The 14,732-nt window shown below is 36.4% G+C and overlaps 1 protein-coding gene across 4 annotated transcripts in view; it reads left to right on the forward strand.

Moving 5' to 3' along the window:
- LOC115218347 (calnexin) overlaps positions 1-14,732 on the forward strand; it is a 63,697-nt gene that overhangs the window by 27,617 nt on the left and 21,348 nt on the right. For all 4 annotated transcript variants that reach the window (XM_029788107.2, XM_029788106.2, XM_036508298.1 and 1 more), the window contains exons 7-13: positions 722-800; positions 3,037-3,105; positions 4,270-4,317; positions 6,207-6,282; positions 11,241-11,319; positions 12,655-12,729; positions 13,090-13,125. In XM_029788107.2, coding sequence (XP_029643967.1) covers positions 722-800; positions 3,037-3,105; positions 4,270-4,317; positions 6,207-6,282; positions 11,241-11,319; positions 12,655-12,729; positions 13,090-13,125 — 462 coding nt within the window. The remainder of the gene's footprint in view (positions 1-721; positions 801-3,036; positions 3,106-4,269; positions 4,318-6,206; positions 6,283-11,240; positions 11,320-12,654; positions 12,730-13,089; positions 13,126-14,732) is intronic.

Below are 14,732 nucleotides of genomic sequence, written 5' to 3' on the forward strand. Positions count from 1 at the left end.
CTAATATATATACTTTTAAGTCTACCATTTTGAATATTAACTATTAATCAATTTTTATTAAGCTCTAAAAGTTTTTGAGTGGTAGTAGACATAACATGTTCATTTTAAACACTACTTACTGCCTAGCAACTTTAGTGCCTTTACTGGTATTTATGCTGTTGTAAAAGTATTTGGAATAGACCCACCTTTTATTTTGCAGGGTATTGACCTGCAGATAGACATCAACCATGCCAATTTCACAAGTCTAGGAAGGCTGGCCTGCAAAATTCATGGCCACCTGCTTACAAAATCTTATTAAAAATAGACAATGTGTACTTTTGGAATTGAAGACAAAGGTGGCTATGAATGTAGAGTCATTTGTTACCGTCTCATTTTCTTTGCTCACCCCTTCATAACTTGTTTCTGAATTTCATGTTGATCTATTATTGCAAACTTCTACTATCTATAAAATTGCTTGTTAAATAGGATGAGGTGAGAAGGCACAGGAAACCAAAGTTGTGAGCAGGCTTCAGATCTAGAAATTTTCTCAAGTTAAAATTTAATCAAAGCTTTCTTTCTGGTTTTAATTTAATTTTTTTTCTTTGCATTTTTTTTTCTACTCCAGCAAAATAAACTAAATAAAAGACTTTATTTTCAGTTAATTAAATAACACTATAATTTTTTTATTTCTGTCCCCCTCTCTTTTTCTCTCATTTCTTTTTTTTCTCTCTTTTTCTCAAAGGTATGAAGTTAAATTTCAAAATGGTATTGAATGTGGAGGGGCATATGTGAAGTTGTTGTCTAAAGATAATTTAGACCTTGTGAGTAAAATTTACTTCTTGTTCTATTAGTCATTCTTACTTCTCTCATCAAATGATTTACTTTTTTAACTTGGATGGTGGTTATTTATGTAGATTTTTATATTGGTAATTTAGAATTTTTTTCCCCACATATGAGAAGAACTATTTAGCAATCTGTGTAGAGCCATTCATTGGAGTGAAATTGTCATTTTAAATGAATATATCTCATTTTCACTCTATATGTAATTCTATTTACGTAGACCTCCATGAGTGTCTTTGCATTCTTGTTTTTATGTGTGTTGAATACAAAACCCCATATTCATCCTCTTCTAGTAAAAGATTATTATTCTACATTTCTTGAAATTTGAACCACTCTTATCATTGTCTGGTAGGCTTTAGACCAAACTGTTATTCAGTAAGTTCATCCATTCCAAGAACAGCAGCAATTACATGATTAAAGTGCTCAACTACTGATTTCCCTAACCTAAAATTATGACTTAGAATTAGATTTGTGTTTTGGTGTAGCATTGTGTCTATTTACAACAATTTGTATACAATCTACAGCTAAAAAATGGTTAAGTAGTTGCTTCTAAGAATGATAGCCTGTTAAAAAATTTATATACAAAATGCTTCAAGTTACAGAACCATTCAACTCAGAATAGTCAAGAAGATGAACTGATGATATATGAGACAATGTGGGAGAGCAAATTGTGATGTCATTGGAGAGAAGTGTGTCCACATGGATGATGGTACACTTGCATTTAATGATTCTGTAAAGAAAGAGGCTTGAAAATGCCTTTATGAAAGGCTGCTAAATGTAGAGAATGCTTGGGAAAAGAAGAGTCTGCCTAATATAAACCCAACTGAGGGACTAGCTATCTGAATCGACAGTAGCTTGGTAGATAAAGCAATTAAGGATATGAAGACTGGGAAAAAACCCTAGTCCATCAGTAATCATCACTTAGATGCTTAAAATATCTGGCGGAGTGGGATATGACTTAGTCACTCATATAGTTAATCAAGTTGTCTATGAAGGAGTCACACCCAATGATTGGTGTAGTTGCATTGTAGTGAGCTGCTACAAAGGCAAAACTAATGCCTTAGACAGAAATAATTACAGAAGCACCAAATTGCTGGGAGATTGATGAAAGTCACAGAAAGGGTCATAGCTCAATTAATTAGGGAGAGAGTTGCCATAGATGAGATGCAGTTTGGATTTTTGCCGGGTAGGTGCACAACTGATACTATATTCCTGGTTAGGCAACTGTAGAAGTATTTAGCCAAAAATAAGTCTTGCTTCTGATGATACAAGTAGAGTTGGCAGAGGTCAACCCATGGGCGGAGAAAGATCCAGCTCCCTGTTTTTTAGATTCATCATCAGAACAGGTAACAATTGACTTTTTTGTCCAATGCCAACCGACAATTTTGTCCAATGCCAAGAGTTCAATACTTTTACCAGTCTCTCAAATGTTACAGGGTGCAGGTAAAGTGAGTGTGTAGATTGATGAAATCTGCCTGCTCATGTGCCTTCCAACTTCTACCAAACAGTTTATTACCCACTGTTATCAAAGTCCCTTCTGCTTGTTACACTGGTATACACTGGGTTTTTTGAAAAATGAAGGTTGGTGGAGTATATAGATTTAGTGTTTGGCTTATAGCATTTTGTAACACATTTTAAACAAAAGATTTGAATTTCTAGACCTCACAAACATATGAAATGACAAAATTAAGCCACCTATCTAGTATACCATGAAATTCATCTATCTAAATTGTGAATTTTGACTACCATTTTGCAAAAGTTTTATTAGTTAGAATAAGCTTATTTTATATTAGTAAATTCAAGTTATAGTTTTTACATAGTTTCATTCAAAGTCATGCATTATATGTATTAAAATGTGATTTTTCACCATTTTGATGGGTTATCAACCTACACTCCCTGTACATCAAGGATGCGTGAAGCTAAGTAAAATCAGTGTCATCCATACATACAGGCTTGTCCTTTATAGGTGTAGGTGTCACATAAATGTACTCAGGCCGATGCTCTGTAAATGCACCCATGCCAGTGGCTTGTAAAATGCACCCAGTACACTCTGTGAAGTGGTTGGCATTAGGAAGGGCATCCAACTGTAGAAACTCATCATATATAAGTAGCTGTCTCTTGGTGGGTGTCCTCAAAATAATCCATTCAAAATGTTTTGAACAAACTCCTTTTTCCTAATTTTATAATATTTCCATTTATAAATTTTCTTTATTTCAGCTTCATTTTCATGATAAAACATCTTACACAATTATGTTTGGTCCAGACAAATGTGGTTTGGATTATAAGGTAGGCAGAAATCAGTTTTTAAACAGTAATTGTTATAAATTGAATGCTAAGTACAATGTCGAGTTCTTAATGGATCTGGAACTAAATTATGACAATTCATAAGAACACATGCTTGTGTGAATGTGTGTATCTATACACACAGTTCTCTACCCTAGCTGTCATTCTGATGTTATCTAGTCTCTTAATCCTTCAGATAACATACATGCATACATGATTTAAATTTTTTTTTTTTAATAAAAGATTAGGTACAGGTATAGCTTCATAACCATATAATTTTGAGTTCACTCCCACTATGTAACATTTTGGGCAAGTGTCATCTATAATTCTTTGTGACTAAATGTGGTAGGCAAAAATTGCAGAAGTCATGTGCATTTGTGTACACATGCCCACTCTTTGAGTTTGTTTCTCACCACATGACAAATGGTATTGGCATGTTTACATCTCTGTAACCTAGCAGTCTGGCAAAAAGAGATTGCCAATAGTCCAAAAGTTGAAATGAGAATAATAGAATTATTCATAACTGTGTGTTGCTGAACATAGCATCAGGTATCATCATTGTCTTCATTGTTTTGTCTGCTGTTCTTGCTGGCATGCATTGGACTCACCTGGCTTTCTATGGCTGGTTACCATAAAATTACTTTTGTTAGCTCTCTAGTTTTTATTTTTAGGTTCAGACATAACAGTATGATAAGTTTACTTCCCAACCTGATGGTTGTAGGTTCAGTCCCACAGTATGACACCTTGGACAAGTGTCTTTAACATAAAGGGTTAATCCCTTCAGCTGGCAACTATGTTAGGAAAACTTAATCTTATTAAATCATCTTTGTCACTCCCTTGGCTTCTAAATGTTTCATGATATTATTCATAGGCCAATATACTAAGTTAATGTTTCATGTTTATATTGCAGTTTCAATTGCATTGTCTCCACTTAATGTATGCATTAACAGGAAATTCTGGCTGTCATGGCTGGTGTCTGCATTTAAAAAAAAAAATTGTGTGATTTGAAGTTGATGTATTTGAATGCATCACTTTTCATTGACTTTATTTAGTTTAAAAGTTATCTTCCTATAGCTAAATTGTTTATATGGTCATTAAACTTTAAATGTTGTACTGCAGTTAAACTTTAACCAAAAATAATTTTTATTTTTGTACATTATTTTTCAGCTTCATTTCATTTTTAGACACAAAAATCCTAAAACTGGAGAAATTACAGTAAGTAAATTAAATCATTTATATTTAGTTATATTTTTATATCAGAATCTTAATTTACTGTGTTTGTATATATATATATATGAAAGACTACTGCTTCTATTTATATTATACCTAGAATAGGTATTGATGCATAATTGCTGATGTGTCTTCTACTACTACCAATATTGCTACTGATGTTCTTTACCAGATTGTTATGACAATAGAGCACCTAATAAAATGACTTTCACTATTTAGTTGTGCCTCATATTCTGTGATCAAATCTAAGGTCAACTTTATATTTTCACCTTCCTAGATCAAGGAAGTAATAGCTTTAGCCTGGCATTTGATTGAATCAGTTTCACTCTTTTTCCCAAATTTTGTATTTTGGGACTCGGTTTTGATACCTGTTTGATATTATTTTGCTTCTATTGCATTACTGATTCCAATAAGAAAGACAAAATACAAAATGGTGTCACACTTTGTTTTCCCTTATAAATTTTTAGGCCTTCTGTCTATAGAAGAGACATTGTTTCTCTTATTCAGTGTATGACCAACACCAAACACCACTTGCATAATGATGACACTTGCTTACAACTATCATGTGATGGCAAAGAATCACAAACACATCCATGCACCTACCTTCACAAATACACACACAGGTGTGCACTTATATGATGGGCTTCTTTCAGTTTGTCTTTCAAATCCAGGCCCCAGGTTTTGGTTGGCTTGGTGCTATAGTGGAAGTCACTTGCCCAAGATGCCATGCAGTGGGGCTAAACTCAAAACCAGGTGGTTGTGAACAAACTTCTTACCACATGGCCAGGACTGCACCTATATGATAGTTGCTATTAATAAGCACATGCAGTTATGCATTAGAATACAGGATTTGATTCACACAGTATTTCAGTTGAGTTTGAGACAAGCTTCACTAGTGTCACTCTGGAATAATCAAAATGAAAGCTGTCACCTGACATTGAGTTTAATATTGAAAACTGAACAAATAATACCTTTGTCAATGTACCAGGAGTTCACTGGCAAAGGCTTCTCTACACAAGTGGTAATGGTTAATGGAATTGCTACATTGGGTTCATGTGGCTGATCCATGTTGTGCAAATGTCAGTCCACTTTGAATGTGCATCTATAATAGTGAACAGGTATTCGCCATCACTGTCTACATGAACTTGATGTTTCAGTTCCACTTGTCTTTCCCCACTGAGCATTTTTAGGGGCATTATTTGTTTATCACCAGCATGAAGCATCTCATTTCATCCACAATCAGGAGAATCAAAAGTTTTTCCATGACAGATCTGCCCAGTTGCATTCATTTCACAATGATGATGTAGTTTCTTGCCTGGAAAAAGTTTGATCATCTGCTTATAATTTTGATACAAGGCAGGCATGCATCTTAAGGACCATATTAGGTTGCATCATTGGGTGTTTGAGCTGATATCTTATCCAGTCTGTAATGTACTGAACTTACTTCCAAACATAGCACCTTCAGGTTCTATTCCATTGCAGGTCCACCGTGTTCCTGGTGATTCACAACTATATTATTGAATTTTTAATTAAAAAAAAATTTTTTTTTCATTCTTTTGTCTTTTTACCTCATGCTTAATTTGACCACTTAAACAGACTAATCTCCAGCCACCTTGCAGAGGTCAGAAAGACGAAAATAAAAAAAAATATTAAAGTGCCAAGGTAGCAGAATTCTTAGCATGTCAAACAATGCTTAGTGGCATGTCTTCAAGATTCATTTTTGCCTTGCATCCTTTTGAGCTCAATAAAGTACCAGTCAAGTACTGGGGTTAATGTAATTGACTTGCTTCCTCCTATCAAATTGTTGGTCTTGTGCCAAAATTAGAATTATCATTAGTATTATGGTTTTGTAAATACTTACTTTTTATTTCTAGGAAAAGCATGCCAAAAAACCTACAGGAAGTATTGAAAGTTACTTTACAGATAAAAAGACGCATTTATATCAACTTAGTAAGTTTGATTTAATCTTTCATTTATTCATATAGTATTCTATGTTATAATAAAATAGCTTTGATATCTTGTTTTAGGAATAATAAATAGTGGTAAGTAGCTTTGACAGCTAATAATGTATATTATTATTAGAAAATATTAAAGTAGAAGTGAAGACAATACTGTGTGTTTTTAATGTTTACAATGACTTTACTAAAATGTAGTTGTTTTAGTGTCAGTACACAATCCATATTATCATCATTTAATGTCTTTTTCCATGCTGTCTGGAGTTGGTTGGTTCAACAGGCTCTGACAAAGTGGAGAACATCATGCTCCAGTGTCTACTTTGGTATGGTTTGCTACGGCAGTGAAACATGGGCCATGACTGCTGAGGACATGTGTAGGCTTGAAAGAAATTAAGCTAGTATGATCCGCTGGATGTGTAATGTCAGTGTGCATACACAACAGAGTGTAAGCACTTTAAGAGAAAAGTTGGCCATAAGAAGCATCAAATGTTGTGTGCAAGAGAGACTACTGCACTGGTATGATCATGTGTTACATATGGAAGAAGACAGCTGTGTAAGGAAGTGCTACTCCCTAACTGTGGAAGAGGTAGACCCAGGAAGACATGGGATGAGATGGTGAAGCATAACCTTTGAACATTGGGCATCACAGAGCCAATGACAGGAGACCAAGACCTTTGGAGAATCCTTTGATTGAGAAGACCTAGCAACTTAAGTGAGACTGCAGCCATGCATGTCCGGCCCATTAAGAGTACCCCTGATGCATCGGGTGATGTGATATGTTTGAGTCAAGTAAAATTAGTATCGTAGTTGTGGCCAATGCCCCCTGACCGGCTCTCATGTCGGTGGCACATAAAAATTACCATCCGAAAATGGTTGATGCCAGGTCCGCCTGACTGGCTCCCATGCCTGTAGCTCGTGAAAAGTACCATCCAAACGTGGCTGATGCCAGTACCCTTGACTGGTCCCCGTGCCAGTGGTACGTAAAAAGCACTATCCAAACATGATCGATGCCAAGCCTGCCTGGCTGGCCCCTGTGCCAGTAGCATGTAAAAAGCACCATCCGAACATGGCCAATGCCAGTACCCCCGACTGGCTTCCATGCCAGTGGTACGTAAAAAGCACTATCCAAATGTGATCAATGCCCGGTCCACCTGACTGGCTCCTGTGCCAGTGACATGTAAAATGCACCCACTACATTCTCGGAGTGGTTGGCATTAGAAAGGGCATCCAGCTGTATAAACATTGCTAGATTAGATTGGTGCCTGGTGCAGCAGCTGGCTCACCAAACCTCAGTCAGCTTGGAAAATGGACATTAAACAATGATGATGATGGATGTCCTTCCTAATACCAACCATTTTACAGTGTGTACAGGGTGTTTTTGTGACTCCTACAACTGAAAGGAAATAGAGAGAAGGTGGTGGTGGTGATGAGAGAAACAGATTTAGTTGTGAAAGAGTGGTAGTGAAGAGAGTAACAAAGCAGACACCTACTAAGGAAGGAGTATGAAAGGGACATGTGATAGGGAAAGGATTAGTAAGAAAGGAACAGTTGTAAGGGTGATAGGTGAGGTTGTGTAAGGAGGTAGCCAGGGCTATCCCACATGATAAAAGCGAATAGGAGTGATAGAGACAGGAATCAAAGAGAAATAGATGGTGGGGTAGTGAGAATATAGAGAAAGTCATTAAAGTAAAGGAGGTTTGGGGATCAGCCAGTGTTGGTGAGATGAGAGGGTGTTGAGGGGATGAAGGAGCTGTGGGGACATGATGGCAAGAAAAAACAAGGCAGAATGAAGGGGAGCTGTGAGTGAATGTAATGAGAACAGAAAGAGAGAGAGGTTAGGGGCTACTAGAGAGACGTGGGGTGGGCAGTGTGTGAAAGCTCTCCGAGAAAGTATCCCAGGCGGGAGGCTGTTGGGAGATGACGACGAGAGAAAAAGACAAGGGAAATCAGTAGATGAATGTAGAGAACAGAAGGTAAATGCAATGAGAGTAGTGAGATAAGAAGTTGGAAGAATGAGAGCATCATAGAGGGAAGTTGGGAGCGAAGGTCAAAAGCTGTGAAAGTATAATGAGTAATAAGGTTAAGGATGGAGGTAGATGGAGTGGGAGTAGAGTATGAAAGTGAAAGCATATTAGGTAGAGAGACTGAGATGTGTGGAAAGTGAAAGTGAGCTAGGGAAGAATAACTGGGTGAACTGTAGCAAAGTCCTCACATTAGTGTTCTTTCTGCTGTGTTTGCCTGAGGGTGCTGGTTTTCTCCAGTACAGCTTGTCACCAGTTGTCATGGTTACTTGTCTTCTCTTTTGTTAAATTCAACATCTTGTGATGGGTTTCACCACTTCATTCTCTATCTATCTAGGTCTTCTACGGACACCATCCACTTTGAGTGTTTGATACTGATGTAGTTGTCATCATCCGTATGCATCACATGCACTTACCAATGCAGTCTTCTTTCTTGCAAACTACATTTGATTTCTCTTATACATAGCTTCTCCCTTGTGTCAATCACACTACATTTTTTTTGTGTGTTGACCTTAAACATCTAGTGAAGCATACTTGCCTCATCTTTGCAGATTCCTTGCATTCAAACCCCAAGTCTTGATGCTATGTAGCATTGCATACAAGCATCATGCAAATTACCTTTCGCTCTGAGAAAGGTCCTTTGTTGACAGCTCAGGTAGTAACACTCTGAATTTTTTCCCACCTCTTTCTTACCCTTGCAACTATGCTTATAGAGTAACTACTCCATTGCTAATTTGGCTGCCTAAGTAACAAAAATTATCCACCACTTCTGGGGAGCCTTCTGAGCAGTTGAGAATCTGTTTCTTGGATACATAACTTGCTTGATACTCCTGTACACCTGGCACACACAAAAGCTGCCTTTTCTGTTAATCTATTTGTGATCCCATTCTTTACACTGTACATGCTGTATGGAGTTTCTGCCTATTCCTTTTGTGTATACCTGGCTTGGCTAAATTTATTTTAAGGCTCTTCAATTCCAGTTTTTGCTTCCATGTCTGATATTTCTTCTCCAAATATTCCACAGATTCTACTATAAGATCATGATCATCAACATGCAGGAGTTCATGTAGCCAACCAATCTTAAACTCCTGTCATGGCTTGGAGGTCTGTAATAAACAGTAGAGGGTTGAAGACTGAGCCTTGATGGATCCCTGTGTGCATGTTAAACTCACCTCTAATCATTAACTCCAACCTTGCTGATTGTCCCTTTGTACATAGCTTGAATGGTCTCTCTGGCCAGTCATTTACCCCAAACTTCTTTAGTGCCCACCAGATGACTAAGAAAAGAACCCAGTTGAAGGCTTTCTCCAGTTCTATGAATGCTGCATATAGCGGCTTACTGCTAGTTAATTATTTCTCTTACAGTTGCCATCACTTGGAGGATGGCATCTATGGCACCTCTTCCTGATACAAAACCAAACTGCATCTCATGTAGGTCCTGTGGAAGTTAACATCTTTATAAATTTTCATTTTAGAAATATTTCTAGCAAATATTTAATATGTAGATATTTCTGGAAGTAAAACTACATCAGATTTCAATATTTAGCCAAGCAACTGTGAAGTATAATGGTAATGTTGAAACAATAGTAGCTTAACAAGCCAGTGAGAAGATTCCATGCTGTTTTTTGACTTGCTAGAAATAGCAGCCAAAGTCCTTTAAAATTATACCCAATTGTTTTGAAAGTGATATTGCCTTTTGGAAAACTAATGTTAGATGACTTGAGTACTATCTTTAAGAGAATTGGATGATCAAGACTTATTTCAGTCTAGTGCAGCATTGTGTCCAAATACGATCAAGTAGATATGTTACATGTCTGCTCAAATTACTAGAGAAAATTAAACTTTCATGATCTTTGATGCTTTCTAAATTGCATGGGCACACAACTAAGAACCTTGTTGCTTATTGCATGCATTGCTGTACAGTATAATAGCTGTTCTATATTTTGTTAAAATTCCTTATGGATAGAACTCCTTGCTTATGTACAGCACAAAGTTCTCAGTCCCTATTAATACTAGGTATCAAATCTCTGATCCCTCGGGACTCGTGTGTATAATCTTGCAAAAACTTTGTATATATGTATCTGGAACTGTGTTTGCCGTTACACACACAAACTCTAATTCTAGGCAGCTCTTCCACTCATTACTATTCAGCTGCTTTTGAAAAGATCCACTAATATGTTAGAACCACTGGCTTACATGACTTTAAGCCATTAAATTTGCTCATCTGATTGAGCTAGCTGCAGCCACCTCTACCCAAACTTATTGTGTGTGCCTATCCCTTTTCTCACTTCCCAGATTGTACACTAGACATTTTGCACTATCATTCTTACCCAGAATTACCACTCTTTGAATTCTCTCTTTCCTCACATTTTTCTTGCAGACAGCAATCTTCTGAATTTCAAACTGAACCTCAACTACATCAATTTCACTGGTCAGGGAGATCCTATATAGATCAGGAGTCCTGAACTTCCTCCTTCAATGACTGACTAATGTAACAAAAGTCTTCTAGATCCATTGTATACAAAGGCATTGTGAATCTTCCACAACACTAGCTATCTCAATAGGAACTGTTTACAATTATGTGTTTTTAAACTTGCACAGTTGGGATAGACTCGTTTCATTGACTTGTATAAGGCATTCTACTATGAGTGAGTGTTTGAATGTTTCTGAACATTTAAAATTTGCACAATTGAGATATCTTGATCTTTACAACTAAACAAGGCTCTTTACTGTAAGTGGTGTGTGTGCATTTTTGTAGACATGTTTGCATTTGTTAACATAATGTTATCTTAGCCGAGAAAACATTACATTAACAAATACCATTTTCTTTTTCTTTTGTACTTATAAATATGAACTGAAATATATTTTAAAAAGTGACCCAAATTTATTACATGATAACTGAAAACTTAATGTATAAAATGTTTCTTTACAGTTGTGAATCCTGATAACACTTTCAAAATATCTGTTGATGGAACCGTTGTGAATGAAGGAAATTTGTTAGAAGACATGACGTAAGTATCAATAAAATTTTTGTACCTTTAAGTTTGTATGTCATGAAATGCAATTATAGCAAATTAAGTGCATAGAATTTGCCTTATGGGTTCAAACCCATACCTTCAACTTAAAGAAATTGTTTCGTCTCTAGTATTCTACCACTTTTAGGGTACCAGATTGTCTAAGTATCCTACAACTGGTGCGGTACTATACATAAGCCTATCAGAGACAATTGAAACTGATGCTTTTTCTCAGCTGGATGATGAATTATTTTGTGTTACAATGTAGCTATCTTGTCTCTGGAGTACCCATTCTGCTACATCATTTTCCAGCTTCAGCCAACGAGTGCTTCCTCTTATTGCACATTTTTGTTTGAGCATTTGTCTTAATTTTTCCTCATTCTTTCTCCACTCTTGTATCATCTCAGTAATGCCGAATGTTCTAGCAGTAGCACAGTTGTTTGAACTCTTGGCTACTTCTATAACTTTCAATTTGAAACTAGCCTCATATTTTCTTGTTGCTGGTGGTTGCATATTGGTATAGGTATAAAATAATTATAACTTTCACTTGACTAGACAGTTCGTGATGTTATATGAAGTATAGGTAAATGGTTATTAATAATCCAGGTCGACTGTAACAGTCTAGAACATTTCAGTCATATGAATCACCATTATTGTATTGTTGTTAGCAGTTGTTATGATAGCAATAAAGTTTTGATAAAGAAGAAGAAGAATCAGGTTCCCTTTTTGGTGACATGTGTATGAAAGAATATGATATAGAAAGGGATTTGCTATTTTGTTTATTTTAATTTCTAAGGATATATTAAGTAAAAAAGACATTTCTAATAATATCTTTACATGACCAATATTTCTAAAGATACCTGTTGTTGCAAAAGCTAGTCTGTACATAGATGGTTTTGTAATTTAGCTGTTGTCTTATACTACAGATATGAGATAAATTCATGAATTTTTTTTTTACAAATTTTAACCTCGTCTGATCTAAAGGTCGTTTTATACATGGGAATATACGGTACTTTATCTTATAAACCCCTGAAATGATAACAAACATATTCAACATAAAAGCCAGAGGAAATACCACAAACCATTTTGTCTGTTGCACTGAAATTTCTGGTGTTCTACTATCCTAATAAATGTTGTTATTATTCCATTTTGGTGAGCAACGTCTTTGTACAAGGTTGAAATATATCAAATTCTGAACTGTATCATTGAGTAGAAAGATAGGTAACACAATCCCTCCATTCCTTGTCAGTTTGTTTCTCTCTAAATGCAGTGATAAGTATTAGATGTGGCATTCAAAGTCTCTTTGCTTTAGTGATATTTGTTTTATTATAGACCTCCAGTTAATCCAGCTAAAGAAATTGAAGATAATAAGGATCAGAAACCTGGTGACTGGGATGATAGAGAGAAGTAAGTAACTGGACTTTTTTGAAACCCTATTTCTGTTGAAATACACAACCTTTCTTTGAATTAATTTAGAAAATAATCATGATGTTTAGAACATAAATTAACATGAAATTATGAAAGGTTTCACTTTGAATAAAAAGTTTGTATTGTGGAACCAGGGGGGCAGTCTCTGATGAGTTGCTATCAAAAGGATTAAAAAAGGAATATTCTGTAATAGATTCCATTTTTGTGTCAATAATTTGTTAATAGTTGGCTCGTGGGGCATGCTGCAATAACTATATCTTGTGTGGCTTGTTTCTTGAATGTTTTCACAACCTGAATCATTACATTCATGTTCAATGAAATATTTACTTTATTTTTCAGAATAGCTGATCCTGATGCAGTGAAACCTGATGACTGGTAAAATTTTATTACATTTTCTTACAATCTTATCTTGATTTAACAAAATCACTTATGAAAAATTTTTCCTCTTACCTCTAAACTCATTTGTTCTTTATCCATATCTACTCAATGTGATCTTTAATGTAATACTGCCCCCACCCATCCCAATATTCTCTACCGAAAAATCAGTTGTGTATTATCTATTACTCTGAAGTATGTTAATCAGTAATTTCAATCCTAATGTATTAAATTTTTAGCATTTAAAATGAGTAAATGAAGTAAGTGTGGTGAAATATTTGTTGAAATGATGACATAGTACCCCACCCTCCCTTGTCTTTTGTTTTGTACATGCTCTCTCTTTGATCAGTCCATGGTCCATTTCATGACCTCATATTGCTCCCCCCCCTATTTGTTCTCTTGTCAGCTCTGCCTATTCTGTGTGATCTCTTCTGATCAATATCGTTATTCACTGTCATGCCACCAGTAACTAAGACGAAGATACTTACCTCCTTTCTCCATATTTGAATCGCCTATATCTTGGTATCTCTCCTTCCTTTTTCTTCCTAAATCATGATACTCAAGTAGGCAGGGATTGCACTCTGGCAACCTTTATCCACCCACTCACCCACCCCCTCGTTCTCCTGTCACCATGTTCTCTTGGATGTTACCTTGAGGACATGCATTAGTCCCTCATCATCATTTTATCTCTCCTCCATGCACCACTATACTCACCCACCCATATATATTATACAATGACACTACTTCCCCTCATACTGAGTCCTCCCTGCTGGGCTTATCCCTATATAGTAGCTAGAGTAAAATCTCAGAGAAAGTTCAGGGAGCTGCTACCACTGCTGACAACAAAGATCTAAGAGCAGATTTTATGATGCTTGTGTTAGAACTACAAAGCTGCATGGTAGTGAAACATGGGCCTTGGATGTAGAGCACTTGAGAAGACTACAGAGAAATGAAGTGAGCATACTCTATTGGATGTGCAATGTGAGTGTGCATGAAATAATTAGTATGAAGGTGCTGAATGAAAAACTGGGTATTGAAGGAATCAGATCTACTGTACAAGAAAGAAGTCATGTGATGCATAATGCATATGGATGAGGACAACTGTATAAAAATGTGTTGATCACAAAATGTAGATGGAACTTATGGAAGATGGAGATGCTGGAAGACATGGGATGAAGTGGTGAAGGCTGACCCCGTTCCCTGAACATAGTGGAGGAGATGACAAAGGACTAGGATCTCTGGTGATTTGAAGTTCTTGAAAAGACCCACCCTCCTCAGTGAAACTCCGCTCTATATGTGGTACGTTTTGTGCTCTCCACACATTACTGTGATTCATCCTCACCCTTACATATACTATGCTTGCTTAACATGTCATTTCCCTCTTTTGTTCTCGCTCTGGCAACTGTGTCACCTTTACTACTCCTGTCGTTTGCATCCACCTTTCAACCCTACCTATTTTGACAGTCTATCTTCCCATCCCCTCATTCTCCTTCCTATACAATCTTGCAAATCACCTACTCACTTCTACTCACCTTGTGCCTTGTAGGGCCATTTACACACCTCATTGCCGTTATCTATCCCTAGCAGCTCCTATTGATCATTTTTTC

The sequence above is a fragment of the Octopus sinensis genome, linkage group LG13 (assembly GCF_006345805.1).
Source record: "Octopus sinensis linkage group LG13, ASM634580v1, whole genome shotgun sequence".
Taxonomy (NCBI): Eukaryota; Metazoa; Mollusca; class Cephalopoda; order Octopoda; family Octopodidae; genus Octopus; species Octopus sinensis.